A 14,937-nucleotide genomic window follows, 5' to 3' on the forward strand; every position below is an offset into this window, starting at 1 on the left:
ATTCACATCTTTGGTTGTAAATCTTGTTTCTGCACAGCCTCCCAACTTCTGGCAACACACAGCGGTATCATTTTTCTATTATTGCCTCTTGACAGCGTTGCATCCTGAGGCATTTTGAAGCTTAGGTGTTTGGCCTTCTGCTCACGCACTGAAGAGCTTCCTGGGTGGTCTGTTATGGAGAGTTTGGGAACCTGCTGTTCCCCACAGCTAGTTCTTAACCAGACATACAGCATTAAAGGCCAAATAATGGCACTGAACTAGGCCTTACACAGTCCTTAAATAGATGTCACAAGTCATGTCAGCCAAACCCTTCAGTGAACCACATTGGTTTCCCGTTCGAGTCATCTTTCCCTTATGGTTTAAGTTTTGGTTGCTGTCTCTGTAAAATCTTTACTGCGATTTAAATAAAATTCTTTAATACTTTGTTGACATTTTTATGCCTTCACAAATACTCACACGAACATTTATATTTAGGCTGATTTATTTACTTCCATAGATGCATAAATCACATTTCAGAAATATTAGCCTAACTACAAGTTTTAATTCTCAACCCTGCTAATAAACGGATTAGCAAATAAAATCATTCTGGAATGAACAACAGAAACTGGCCACTTCTCACCATGTCCAACTGTTAATATTCTGGTTTGAGCCACCATCATCCCAGCCTCAGATTACCCTTCCCTCCTACAGTCTACTGTCAACCCAGCAGCAACAGTGATTTTTTTTTATAAAAATGTAAGTCAGGTCCTGTTACTATTCTGTTCCAAACTCTCCAACAATTCCCCTTTTCACCCCCTGCCCCCACCTCTTAATCCTCTGATTTTGTATTTACTTACTCTCTCTCTCTATCACTGCGCTCCAGTCATAGTAGCCTCCTGTGGTTCCTGGAACATACCAGGCATATCCCTACTTTAGTTGTTTTGCTCTAGGGGCTCCCCCGCCTTCAGTGCTTTTCTTCCAGCTATCTGCTTGGCTAACTCTCTTTACCCCCTTCAAGTCCTTGTTAAAATCTTTCCTCTCAAAAAAAAAAAAAAAATCTTTCCTCTCTATGAGGCCCATCCTGATCACCTTGTTTAATACGGCAACCATCAAACCCATCCCATTCCTCCCTGATCCCAGGTCCTATATTCCATGTCCTGCTCTGTTTCCTTCTTTACATGGCACTTCTGGCCTTCTAAAAAGTCCCTGGGTGATGCAAATGTTTGCACTTGTCTACTAACAAAAAGGCTAGAGGTTCAAACCCACTCAATGGTACTGCCAAAGAAAGGTCTGGTGATCTGCTTCCATAAAAATTATAGCCAAGAAATCCCCGTAGAACTCAGTCCCACTCTGAAACACATGGAGTCAACCGTGAATCAGAATCAACTTGAAGGCAACTGTGATCATTAAGGTTGTGTGTCAACTTGGCTGGGCCATGATTCTCAGTGGTTTGGCAGTTAGGATGTACTTTGGCAGTCATATAATGATGTAATCACCTCCACGATGAGCTCTGAGATAATGTGATCACCTCCATGATGGCATCTGCTATGAGTGGCCAATCAGTTGAAAGGGAGTTTCCTTGGGGGTGTGGCCTGCATCCAATATAAGTGGACTTTCTGGCAAGGCTTGTGGGCTTTTGCTCGCTCTGGATCCTGCTTCGTCTGACCTCTGGTTCTTGAGACTTGGGCTAGCAGCTCACCTGCTGTCTTGCCTGCCGATCTTGGGATCCATTGCTCTCCCCAGCCTGTGAGCCAGAGGCCTGCTGTCTGACCTGTTGATCTTGAGTTCATCAGTCCCTGCAGCTACGTGAGTTAGGAGAAGCCTCCAGCCTGACCCATGGACTTGAGACTTTCCAGCTTCTACAACCTCATCAGCCATTTCCTTGACATAAATCTCTCTCTATATATAATTATACACTTTACTGGTTTTGCTTCTCTAGAGAACCCAGCCTAAGACAGCAGTAACAACAATACACTCAGAGGTGTATTTACCATGAAGCCGATGAAGCTTAAGCTTCAGGACCCCTCTCCTGCTTAGGCCCTTTCCAAAACCCTGGGAGGGGCTCCAGCAACATGTTTATGTGGTCACGTGTTTTTGTGAAAGTGGTAAACATAATTAGGACCATTGTCATTTTCTACTCCATCTTCTCCGTTGCACTCTGCTTTACATCAGATGGTGCAGGCATTTTTGGAGCCTGGCTAAAGGGAAATGGAGTTGGGGGTATTTTTAGTTAGGGTATGTTGTTAACTGCTGTCAATCAGGCCCCTTGGGGGTAGATCACCAGGCCCTTCTTCCTAGTCTATAAGCTCTGCTGAAACCTGTTCAGCATCACAGCTACATGCAAGCCTTCACTGACAGATGGGTGATGGCTGTGCTTGAGGTACTTTGGTGAACCTGGGTCTCCTTCATGAAAGATGAGAAATCTACCTCTGAACCACCACTGCCCTTTAGTTAGAGCGTGGTGGAATGCAATTTGCTTTTGCTTTCCTGTATAGTTCAGTTAGTACTAGCCATTCTGGTTGAGAAGCACTTCCAAGAAGACTGCCACACTATGGTGGCCATAGGGTATATTACTGTCTGATATGCGTACCTGAGTGCCTGGCACCCAAACTGTGTGAGCAGAGGGAAAAGCATGGGGTGAAATTAACAGAGGCAGCTAATCTATGGAAAATCTTCCACCCTTTACAGCTCATACTTTAAAGAAACCTGGTAGAGGTTTTCTCAAATTTGACATCAACCCTAAAATTTTTTATGAAGTGACCAATAAAATTGTGAAGCAGAAAAAAACCTTTTTCAGTCAATAATAATAAACAGTTTTTGATTAACCATGCCAGAAAAGAAGCTGATCTTTCTATTCTCATTATAGAAAATGTTCCAAAATTACCATAAGAAGAGATGATCAAAAACAAAGCAACCAGGTGAATATAATTAATGCCAATCTGAATCGTACATCTAAATACGGTTCTAATGGCAACTTTTATGTTATGTATATTTTACCACATTAAAAAAAAAAAAAAAAAAAGAGACAATGCAGCCAAAAAAAAAATGTGTGTTGAATAGTTGATTAACGAAAAATATTTTTGTGATTCCCCCCTCCCCGGATTTTGTAATGTTTTTGGTATGTGTGAACTTTTTAATGTGTCTAAAGTTTTCAAAGTTTTTCTCATTCCAGGTGGATATTTCATGACTAGTTTTATATTTGAAGTTCGTATTCTTTTTCTTTAAAAAGGCCCACCACGTTGTATAAGCTTCAGGCCTTATGAGACCCAGATGTTCCCAGGACGTGCTGTTTACTCACTTGCTCTGTTCTGTTTATTGATTATGGCCTGCCCTCCCTTCTATCCAGCAGAGGGTAATCCCCTCGAGGAGAGGCATCTTTGTTCGCTGATGTACCTTAAGCACCTGAACAGTGCTTGGCACGTGTTAGATACTCCATAGATATTTGTTGAGTGAATGAATTGATGAATTAGCAACATTACAGTGAAAACTGGTGTTAACGTAATTTAATCTCGCTCAAAAAAAGTCAATATTGACATGACAGAAAGTAAAAAAGCTATTGTTAGTAGAAAACACTACCCCTAAAAACCTGTACTTTGTGTAACTAAGGATTTAGAAACAAATTTCGATCCCTAGATATTTCTTCAGGAGACATTGGCTACCATGTTTTTCAGGAGGATCTAGATTTTTTTTTTTTTTAGGTTCTATTACCTCACATGGCAACCCTGGTGGCATAGTGGTTAAGTGCTACGGCTACTAACCAAAGGGTCGGCAGTTCAAATCTGCCAGGCGCTTCTTGGAAACTCTATGGGGCAGTTCTACTCTGTCCTATAGAGTCGCTATGAGTCGGAATCGACTCGACAGCACTGGGTTTTTTTATTACCTTACAGGAGCCTTGGTAGTGTAGTGGCTAAGTGCTTGGCTGCTAACCGAAAGGTAAGCAGTTCGAACCCACCAGCTGTTCTGAGGGAGAAAGATGTGGCAATCTACTTTGGTAAAGATTTACAGCCTAGGAAACCATATGGGGGCAGTTCTACTCTGTCCTATAGGGTCTCTGTGAGTCGGAATCAACTCAATGGCAATGGTTTTGGGATTTTATTACCTTACCCCTTGGGACTCAAGGCTAGCCTCAGCTGGCTTTTTGCATTATCCTACTCCAAAGGATTTAAGTTTAGAGCTGTAGGGAGGTGAGGCCATACAGGAAGCCACTGGGAAGTCAATACAGTGGCAGATTTTCTCAAGCCGAGCATCAGGCGGCAGGGAAATAAAGGTAGACTGTTTATTTTTCTATATCTAATCAATCATAGAAGCTCTCTGTTTAGAGAGCTATTATTGTTTAAACTTTGGGCATTAGAAATAAAAATACTCATGCAAAAGAAGAACAAATAGTATTTTTAAAAAAATATATAGTATTTGGATTTTTAAAAATGGTGTATTTAATATAAAGCTTAAAAGCCAGAACTGGGCCTTACGAAAAGCTGAATCTCACGGGATTTCAGTTTGGGGAGTTTTATTTTTGTAGATATACAGCAAAATGCATTATATGACCTAGTGGAGGGCAAGCTTCTTTCATTTAAATAAGCACCTTTATTTTATGCCCTTACAGAGTATTTGGAGGCAAAAGCCGGTGGTTTCTTCTGCTCTGATAGCCGTTTTCTGGACATGGAAGAGAAGTCTCATTAGTGGTAGTGAAGAAGGCAGTGAGCTAATGAAGGTCTTAGGTGTTGACCGAGCCCTATCTGCCTTCTCAGTTTGGCAGTTAGCACACACACTGCTGTTTTCTAGAATGTAATTTGCTGCACTCTGACTTCACGTCTAGCAAGTCTCGACAAAGGAACATCAATACGTTCTCCAAACTGAGCTTTTGTCAACACTAACCTTGCAGAATGCCTGCAGCTTAGATTTTTAACCTTCACTGCTGAACTTCTCTAGTGCTTAAGAGTTTTGTTCCCGATTAGAACCCTGAAGAGGTTATTGAGCCAGTTAAGATTCTCCTCCAGCATCCAGTCCCATGCGCTTGCAGGCGATAACTGGGCTTACAAAGTTCTTAGCAAAAGTAGAGAGATTTCTTGCACCGAATTGTATTTACTCAGGAAAGAAACTAAGCAAACACCCCTGTTATTAAAAAAAAAAAAAAAAATACTACAGGGTGTGGAGTACCCATATGCCAGGTGTGAGAGCTGTGGAATCTCCACTGAACTGTCAGTGCAATGAAAAGCACACGGGAGTGGAACAAAACTCACAAGTCTTAAACATTATTAATCTTTTTCTTCTTTTTAAATCTCTTTCTTGTCTAAAGGCTGAGGAAATGTTATTGAAACATACTGTTTCCCAAACCATAATAGGGCTTATTTAATAACTTTCAACCTGTCTCAAAAGTAAACACAAAGAAAAATGTTTTTTTTTCTTTTAGAATAGTTTGTTCTCCCAAATTATCTTCTCTGGAAATGGCACTAAAAGTAAATAAAATGGCTACTCCAAAGTAATAGGCATATCAGAAAGGAAAGAAGAGAAATTCTGAGAAAAACAATAAAAAGCAACCATTTAAATTATTCATTAGGCCTCTCTCTTCTGCATGCTTTCTTGTCTGGTGAATGGTGTGCCCCACGTGGACCCGCTGCGTGGCTAGAGGGGTGGTGTTCCACTCTGGTGGAGCCATCCTGTCTGGACTGGTTTATTTGGATCCTTTTGACCAGAACATTCACTCACATTTTTCTTTTTTTTTCCAGCAAGTGTTGCATAATGCAATGTTAGGTATTTTCTCAACGACTTGTTGGATGTATGCATTTAAAAGGGGTGACTTTCATCCTACTGTTACGCAATAAATCTGTCAGGTTGAATTTCCTTTTATGGAGTCAAAATATGAGCTGAACACTGATATGTTTTAAATATAAATCAGCCATTCCTCACGTCATTTGTGGCTTTATGTTTTTCAAGAAGCATCAAATGAGTTTTAGTTGGTTGCTAGCTGTCCTTTGACTCTTGCTCCATTTAAGCATATGTGGTCAGTGATTCCTCCTTTAAAGTTCATATTTCCTCCTATTTTAAGATTGTAGGGAGTGCTGCTAGTAAAGTTAAAGATACTGAAACCAAAGGGAGAAATAGGAGGCTTTCTTTATACTATTCTTTTAGTCCTGTTGATATTCACTGCCGATTACTTACTTGCACGTATTTACACAGCCAGTCCTTGCTTTGGATAGCTCCCATATGCACAACTTTCAAGCAAGGGCCGCCTGTGTTCATGTACGTTATGTTTGCACATACGTATGCATGTGTGTGCATGTAGTTATTTTCATTTCTGAATGTGCTTCTTTTTCAGGTATTTGAAAATGGTAAAGACACTGGAGGGACCTCTGTTTATATCAGCCAAAAAGACTTAGTGTCTAATAGCTCAACTCAAACTGGCGAGATGATGGAAGGAGTGAGTTTACTTATCATTTATTTACCACTGTTAGGGTCTTCCAATTTATTTGTGGTGGTTAATTTAGAATTAGGTCTTGAAAATTATTTAGAAAAGATTATCTACTGATTTGTAAAGGCCAATTGACTGATTTGTAAAGGTTTGTGACGGTAAAAAGAAACCAACCAAGACCCTGTATCCTTCTTTCTCTAGTCAAACAAGATACCATTTCCCTGTCTTTTCTGTTCCCAGAAAATGATCCAAACTTGACTTCTGAATTCCTTAGGCTTTCAATTTTAGTATAGTATGAACTCCTGGACCCTTACCTAACAACATCTCAATTTTCATTTTTTTTTTATATTAGGAAATCTGTGTACACTGGGCTTTGATTTTGATACATAGGGATTCCTCTCTTGTTTACACTTTTAGAAGAAATAACATGATGTTTAGTGGAGGGTACACTCAGGGTCTACTGTTTTTCCAAGTCCTAGAGCTGGAGTGACTCACAGGCACTTAGCCTTCTATCCTCAGACCTACTGTGAGCACCTCCAGCTGGTTGATCTTAGGCACTCTTACCTTTGCCTATTTTACAGACAATTGGAATGTTTTTCAGGCAGAACCAACATGTTTAGGGTCTTTCTTTTGGTCCTTTGTCTTGCATAAAAGGACACTGAACACCCTGTTGTTTACAAATTGGGGTTATGCGCCCCAGTGCACAAGCAATGTTTTGGGCTCTGTTGCCTAGCCTTTGTTCAGAAGCTTGCTCTTCCACCCCTCCCCCTCTTCAGTTCAGCATCCTCAGACTTACCTCTCCTTCGTGGTATGGGTTACCTGATTTCTATAGCCAGTCATAAAATTGCATATGAATGTGAGAAGCTCTCATTGGATCATTAGCTGGGACCAGAAAAGACTGGGAAACAGTATCTTGTTTGATTAGAGGGAGAAGGATACAGGGTCTTAGCTGGTTGCTTTTTACCATCACAACCCTGACAACACAAATTGCCATGATATAGAAGCCTTCTAAGACTTCTTCACCTGTCTTCCCGTTTTAAATATTAGAATATTTTACTTTCTGGTTCATATTAAAATCAAAGATGACATTTATATTGCCTTATGCAGGAAGATGATAATTCATAGAAACTTTTTGTGTTGCTTTATGGCACACGGAAATTGACCTGTGCTTTGCTTCTATATGCAGGCAAATCTAGGAAGAAAAACCTTAATTAGGGACATTATAAAGCTTTTTGTTTGAGAGAGCTCTTGTAACACCCAAGGATGACTGTTTCCTTGTGTGCACACTTATCTAGATCACTAGCCAAAGATGTTTCACGCTCTTCTCAGGTCCCTGAACAAATTCTTATCCTATGAAGGCCTGGTGATGATAGCTTTAAAGATAAATGGGCTAAGATTATCACAATTTTTGGTTGCCATTGTCCAGCCCTAACCAATGACTTAGAGATGAAAGGCACTGAGGCCCTTACCTACTGCAGGTTGTCAGTGCTCATATTTGAACACCTAAAATGCAGTCTGTCACCAAGTTGAGAAAATAGAGATTGCAATGCAACTCCCGTGAAAGCGAATTTGGTTAAGTGGTCAGGCGTTCACATCCTGTCCCTACCACAGGCTCTTGTCCTTTGTGCAAACGTTTCTCTCCTGGATCAGCCCTCAAATTTTTTTTGTAGCCTTCCCTCTTAGAGAAGGGTGATGCCTATAAAGCAAAATCACTGTGATTCAAAAAAATGGTTCACGTTACATGTGTTCTGGAATAATAGCAAAACAACAAAAGCTAGCTCAAGGGCTGAGACCACACAGAAATAAATGTAGGACTTTGTAAACGTGATCTATAAATTTGAAAATATTTCTGCAGTTCCAGTGGAGGGAGGGGACAATACAATTTTTCCCCTTCTAACAGCTTTGTATATTATACTCCCAAAGAGAGGAGTAATCCTCATTTTAAATTCAAAGCATTCAACTATGGAACATGAGAAGTATTAACTTCAATGAAATGAAAGATGTGTAATCATTTTTAGCCTTTTTGATGCTCAAGGCTAAATATCTGATCAATGTGAAGGTGATGAAAACACTGAAGTTGGAGATACTATTATCTATAATTTATTTCTAATCAGGACAAAGCCTAATTCTTTGGCTTACTATAAATATAGTTTCTACCCAAAGAAAATATTTTACTTATCAAGAGTTTACAGCCAATCAGTGAGTCACCTGAGAGGAATGACACACTGCAACTTCCTCTTCTTCCTCCAAGCCTCGGCATTTAGCACTCATCTCATATACCTTCAATGGGAATTAAGGCAGCAAAAAAGGCACGCCAAACCGCAGTCAGGCAAGAAAAGGCCACAACTACATCCGCATCCCTGCAGGGATTACAGAGTAACAAGAAATTGAGAGACACAAGAACTGACAAGGGAGAGAAGAAAAGGAAGCCTGTGACAGAAGGCTGGGGGGCGGGGGGGGACACAGTGACAGATAGTGTGGGTGCAAAACAGGAAAGAGCAGAGGTCTAAACACTGAAACAAAGGTGACGGACTATAATGAAAAATGTCTTCTGAAATTCCTTGTGTAACAGAATTTAGTTAGATTTACTTTCCATTTGAAATATGCCTTATTTAGAATAATCTTGAACTGTAAGATAGGAGCCAACACTAACAACATTATTATTTAAAATATTAAACAACTGCATTTCATATTTTTCACCTCAGTGATGTCTTATTCACAACCTGAAAGCATCCATTAGTTAAGCTGCTCACAAGTGTGGACTTTTGCAGGACTCTTATTTAAAACAGATCCAGAAATAGTTGTAAGTGAACCACTTAGGCCAAGAGTCATATTTATTTTTGCAATCCTGTAAGCGGGAAACTGAGGTTAGTTGGGGACAGGGAGATTGCCTATTGGAAAACTTGGACATGCTCGATAAGGATCCTAACAAAATGTGTAGCTCAGACACGAAAAACATAACCCTTATCAAAGAGGACCGCTACCTTGGGTAACTAAATGCTCTTTCCCTGGGACTGTCACATCTGCTTTCAGTTGCTGTGCCAAAGGGTCAGAGCTCAATCACAAGCCTGTGGCACCCCCTGCTGGTTAAAAGCCCATGCTCATGTAGTTACTTTACACTGAGCTAAACATTGCAGTCATTTCACACTTCTTTTAACATTCTATATGAATTTAATTATCATTTGTTTGGACTTTGTTACCGAGTCGGGACAGTTTATTACAGATGTTCACATTTTAGGTTATTTCTTCTTCATTTTTCCCCCTACCCACCAGTTACTTCTCAAGATTCATCAAAGTCTTCAAGATTCTTCCTTCAACCCACCAGGCCTCAATTTTTCATCAGTCCGGCTTTTCGATGACCGCGGTCAAGAGATTAAGAATCCACTTTTGCTGAAGAACGAGCAAAAAATTTGGGTCTCTTATGGTAAAGCATACAGGTAGGAGCGAGACATTTGTTGTCTGTCCTTAATCTTTCCACAGGCAAGCCAATTTCAAAGAAGAGTTGAGAAATCGAGTAAGCACCCTTTATGAAAAAATTTTATTCTGAATTCCAATAAAATTTCAGGACGTTTTTGTGAGGCGGTTTTTTATTGTTTGTGGAATATGACATCTCCCTCTCTTTGCCTCTCTCTGACTTTCGGTCTTAATGCCTTGTCATAGTTCTTGAAGTCTGCCTGTCAGCACAGCAAGAGGGATTTGTTCATGTCTGAGTAGGCACCTTAATGATAGCAGATGGAAACGCCACGGGGGGCCCAAGCCCATCACACTGTCATTGTCGCACACTGCCCTGACCTGCTTCCACTCCTCTATTTTTTTGTCCTGTTTTAAAGGAGAAATGGATGGTAATTGAAAAGGATCTTAAGCAAGATTTATGAAGCTGTAGACAACATGATTCCCCACTATCCCTGTATGTTTTCACAAATAAAGCCTTAACCTTTTAAGCACCAATGACAGGACAGCTAAAGATAAATTGGTAAAGCCTGTAAGCCTTATCCTATCAAAGTTATATTCCTCCAAAGCGCCTTACATTATCTCACAATAATTACTGGTTATTGCTGAGCATTGTGTAAATTTTTGTAGATTGGTAAATTCCTGCATAAAATTATCTGCGTTTCAGAGAAAAGGAAAAGGCAGCGGTATGCAGGACTGATGAGCTGGGCTGTTGTTTTGAATATCTTGGAAATTCATGTGTATTTTGACAGGACACATCCAGATGAACCCTGAAACTGCTTGTCAGGAAACTTAAACACACTTTTCTATTTTTAATGTTTTTTTCTTTAGCTCACTATTTGTCTGTAGAAACAGAATAGGGGTAATAATTTTGCTCATAAAAGATAGTTGATTGTATATTAATCATAATGAAAATAACATAGACAGGACTAAACCTTAGAGCAAAATAAGAGCTGATTGGATTTGCTATATTGCAATAGTCAAAATTTCAATAACTGAGACAAATGTACTCAGAAATACATGAAAGTATTGCAAAGATTTGGGAGGATAATTGTGGGTAGCATATTCCAAAATTTTATTTCATCTATCCTACTAGAGTAAAATTAAAATGCTGGATGATTTCTTATGCTGTGTAATTTATAGAATTAAAAATATCCTTAAGGGCTGGTAAATTTTTTTTCTATAGGCAAATATCGAAATATAATTTAATTATATTGTGAGTAAAAAAAGTAGAATTGTTTTTATGATGATAAAAAACAGTGATGAATTTTAAAGTGCATAGGGTTCTGGAATAATTTAGCAAGCCCTTCCAATTAGAAGGGAAGACTTTAATAAAAGGTATGTCATTGTTACTTCTTCTTAGTATCATTGTCAAACTGAAAGTAATGACTAATTTTGATGTTTTTAATGATGGTTGTTGTTATACAGTATTTTAATAAGATCAAACACTTGTTCTTGGCTAATTGGATCATATTTGTGGAATAACTAATAAAATGCCAAGTAACTGGAGCATTCTAAAAGGTACTGAGGATTGTAGCCAGAGGAATTCATAAGTGCATATTACAAAAAAAAAAAAAATATTTCATTGTTATTCTAACAGTATATATATTTTTTTCTGGTTTTGAATCCAATATAAAGCACCAGGGAACCATTACAGCATTTTCCTGCCACTAGAATTTGTAAAATTTGTATATCTAAAATATTATTGCCATCTCATTTAAAATATATTGAGAAAATATGCAGTATGTACTAAATAAATGATATTCATTTTCAGGGAAATCCTAACATGTCTAATTTATATTCATATCCAGTCAGGTTGCTCATTTGCAAAAGATGATTTTGCTAATATCCGATTTTATTTTGAGTTCTTTATTTTTCCTCAAATTTTTGTTTTGAAAAATCTCAAATTCACAGAATAGTTAAAAGAATAGTACAATGAACACTCATATATCCTTCACCTAGATTTGCCAATTTAAAAGTTTGCAACATTTGTTTTACCTCTTTGTTATTTCCCTTCTCTTGCTTAAATGGTTTGAAAGTAATTTCATACAATCATTAAAGTTTCACCCCTAAATGCTTCAGATCACGTAACTGACAAATAGGACATTCTCCTACATCACCACACTGCGATATCTAAAACAGTCAACAATAATGCCATAATATCATATAATACACAATCTGTATTCACATTATGCAGGTTATCCCCAAAATGTGTTTTAGAGCTTTTTGTAATCTTGTATCCAGTTAAGAATCATATATTGCATTTAGTTATTTTCTTTAGTTCTCTTTAATCTAAAGATTATCCAGCACTGTCCAACCACCTTTTGTTTTGATTTCATAACACTGATTTCTTTTTAAGAGTCTAGGCCGTTTTCTCATAGAATGCCCCATATTCTGGATGTCTGAGTGTTTTCTCAGGACTAGATGTAGTTTAAATGTTTTTGGCAACAATACTACACAGGTGATATGGTGGAGTCCTTTAATACTAAAGTTAAATAGCAAGTCTTTGATACCAATATAGAGAAGAATGGCTCAGAGTTGACATATTGACCATTCTTTTTCTTTAAGATTTGTTTTCAATTTTATTTTAATTATCAAATAATTAAGTTAACCTAAAACAATGTGCCTAACAATCGTTAATATAAAAAAAATCAAGTCAGCATAGCATTTAGTGAGTTCCCAAAATAGATTTGCTTGTATGCAGATATTAAGGATTCATTTGATTGTCAGTTCCAGACGTCATCAGGGGTGCGTGGCGTTGCGGTTAATGCATGAAAACTGAGCATTATATGAACGACAATGATGGTTTTCCATCCATGAAATGTCTTTATTATTGCAATTATTTTTTTAAAAATTACAAAGTGTTACACCTAGTTCTGGAATATTACAAATCAGCTAAATAAACTGAAACGTGCATTCCAGGTGCCAGTATAGGACACCAACAATAGTGACATGTAATAGGAAATTATTTATTCCTGGATTTTATTAGACACTGTTATGGTATGTTTTATTGTTTATTTGTACTCAAATATCAGTGTATGTATAATTTTGAAGATAGCTTTGATGTTATTTCCTTTTTTTAGATCTCCACTAAATCCTGTTTTGGGCTTGACCTTTGACCGAGTGACTGCATTTGACAAAGGTGGCATCACAGTTGCATATAAAACTTTTTTGGATCCTGATGCTGTTCTGCTACCCGGATGTGACAAGTAAATTTCCATGTGTTTTGGTTAAAGTCATTTGTATCAACCAATTCTCAGATTTCTCTGAGCAAGAGATTTGAAACACGAAAAGATGTCCTTTATTTTATTGGCTTATTTCATGGTATAATGAGCTAGTGCCTAGAAAAACTTATTAACGTTCCTTGAGTTTTAAAAAAGAAACTCTATGGGGCAACGAGCAGAATAGAGTTTCTCCTTTGCAGAGCCAACAATATTGCTTTAAATTTAACAACTTTTTTTTAGCGGATGTTTCTAAATTAGTAGTTTTAAATGGAGTAACTAAAATATAAAATAACATGTTCCCTCACATGAGTGTTCATATGTAAACATCTCATTTAATATTGGTGAAGTTCCATCAAAAGCGATATGTTGGAGGCTTGGTGGGATACTGAAGAGTAGAGGAGTTAGAGTATCTGGGCATCTATGCCTGTCTGCTCCTAATTTGTCCATGAGCAGACAGATTTCAGTTTCTTATTTGTAAATAATAAAAATAAGTGTGTACAGATTTCGACCATAGGCCAGGCACAGTTGTAAATGAATTGGATAATAACTTGTTTAATCCTCAAAATAATTTTTTTCTTTCATTATTCTATTATTACATATTACCCTATTACTTCATTTTAGAGGCAGAAACTGAGGCACAGAGGGTTGAAGTGGAGTAATTTACCTAAAGTCATACAACTGGTATGTGGTAGAGCCAGGATCCTAACTCGGATTTGTCTGTCTTAAGAACCTGAGTGTTTAACCTTTATCCAGCACTGTCTGATAAAACTTTCTGTGTGAAACACACTTTGTGGCAGTGAATACCTGGAAATGTGACTAGTGTGACTGAAAAATGGAATTTTAAATTTAGTTTAATTTAAATTTAAATAGGCCGCATGATTAAACCCTTTGCTGTCGAGTTGATCCTGGCTCATAGCAACCCTATAGGACGGACTAGAACTGCCCCATAGGGTTTCCAAGGAGGGATTGGCGGATTCAAACTGCTGACCTTCTGGTTAACCATCGAGCTCTTAACCACTGCACCACCAGGGCTCCTTGCAGTGAAGCATTGATACTAATACTCTATTGGATTAGGTGATCTGTCTGTAAGGCCCCATCTAGCTTTAATATTTTGTAATTTAACAATTACAACTGTCCTTAATATATAGGTAAAAAGGTTAAAAGCAGAGGGCAGATCCAGAGAACCAGAAGCAGTCTAATGAGATCACTCAGCTAGTGTCAACCTATTGCTAAATATGTCTAGGAAGAGACTCCTTGGTCTTCCTTTGTAGGTGGTTAAACAAAAGCCGTATCTTCTGATGACTAACTGTACTTTCCAGGCGAGGTTTAAATCTGTTTCTTCTTGTGCTCTTTTTTTTCCTTTAAAGATAGAAAATAATTCATTGGCATTCTTTTTTATAAGCATCTTCCACTTACAAGATTTTTTTTGCATGCAATAATCTTTCTCCAAGCTGCTAAATTTGCCTAGTTCTTTTTCCTTTAATATTAACCAAGAGTTTATATTTTTTAATTCATGCATTTCTTCTTAATTTTATTTCCTTGGGTCCATGAATACTGTTTTATTAGATTGATTCAAATTAGATCTAGGTTGCTAAGTATAACAATATGAAATTGCCTTTATTGAATACAAACTGATTTTAATGGATTATTTCCTTAATTTTTGGACAAAAATTGAATTTTCTTTCTGTATTCTAAAGTGGTGGTAATCTGCTTGTAATGTGGGTCGTTTGAAATCTTAATGTTCATATTCTTAGTTATAGTTTTCAGAGTGTTGTTAAATACTATTGTAAGTGTCAGACTGGTTTCTGTTGGCTATCATGCTATGATACATCTGAACGTATCAGTGTTGAGCCAGGTAATTTTCTTTAGGGTAAG

At 37.9% G+C, this 14,937-nt stretch overlaps 1 protein-coding gene across 1 annotated transcript in view; it reads left to right on the top strand.

The window, feature by feature from the left end:
- The window catches only part of DCDC1 (doublecortin domain containing 1), a 522,229-nt gene that overhangs the window by 233,514 nt on the left and 273,778 nt on the right, over positions 1-14,937 (top strand). Inside the window, exons 10-12 of the mRNA XM_064289443.1 lie at positions 6,296-6,397; positions 9,662-9,825; positions 12,922-13,047. Of these exons, the coding sequence (XP_064145513.1) occupies positions 6,296-6,397; positions 9,662-9,825; positions 12,922-13,047 (392 nt within the window). The remainder of the gene's footprint in view (positions 1-6,295; positions 6,398-9,661; positions 9,826-12,921; positions 13,048-14,937) is intronic.

Source organism: Loxodonta africana, chromosome 7 (assembly GCF_030014295.1).
Source record: "Loxodonta africana isolate mLoxAfr1 chromosome 7, mLoxAfr1.hap2, whole genome shotgun sequence".
In the NCBI taxonomy this organism is placed as follows: domain Eukaryota; kingdom Metazoa; phylum Chordata; class Mammalia; order Proboscidea; family Elephantidae; genus Loxodonta; species Loxodonta africana.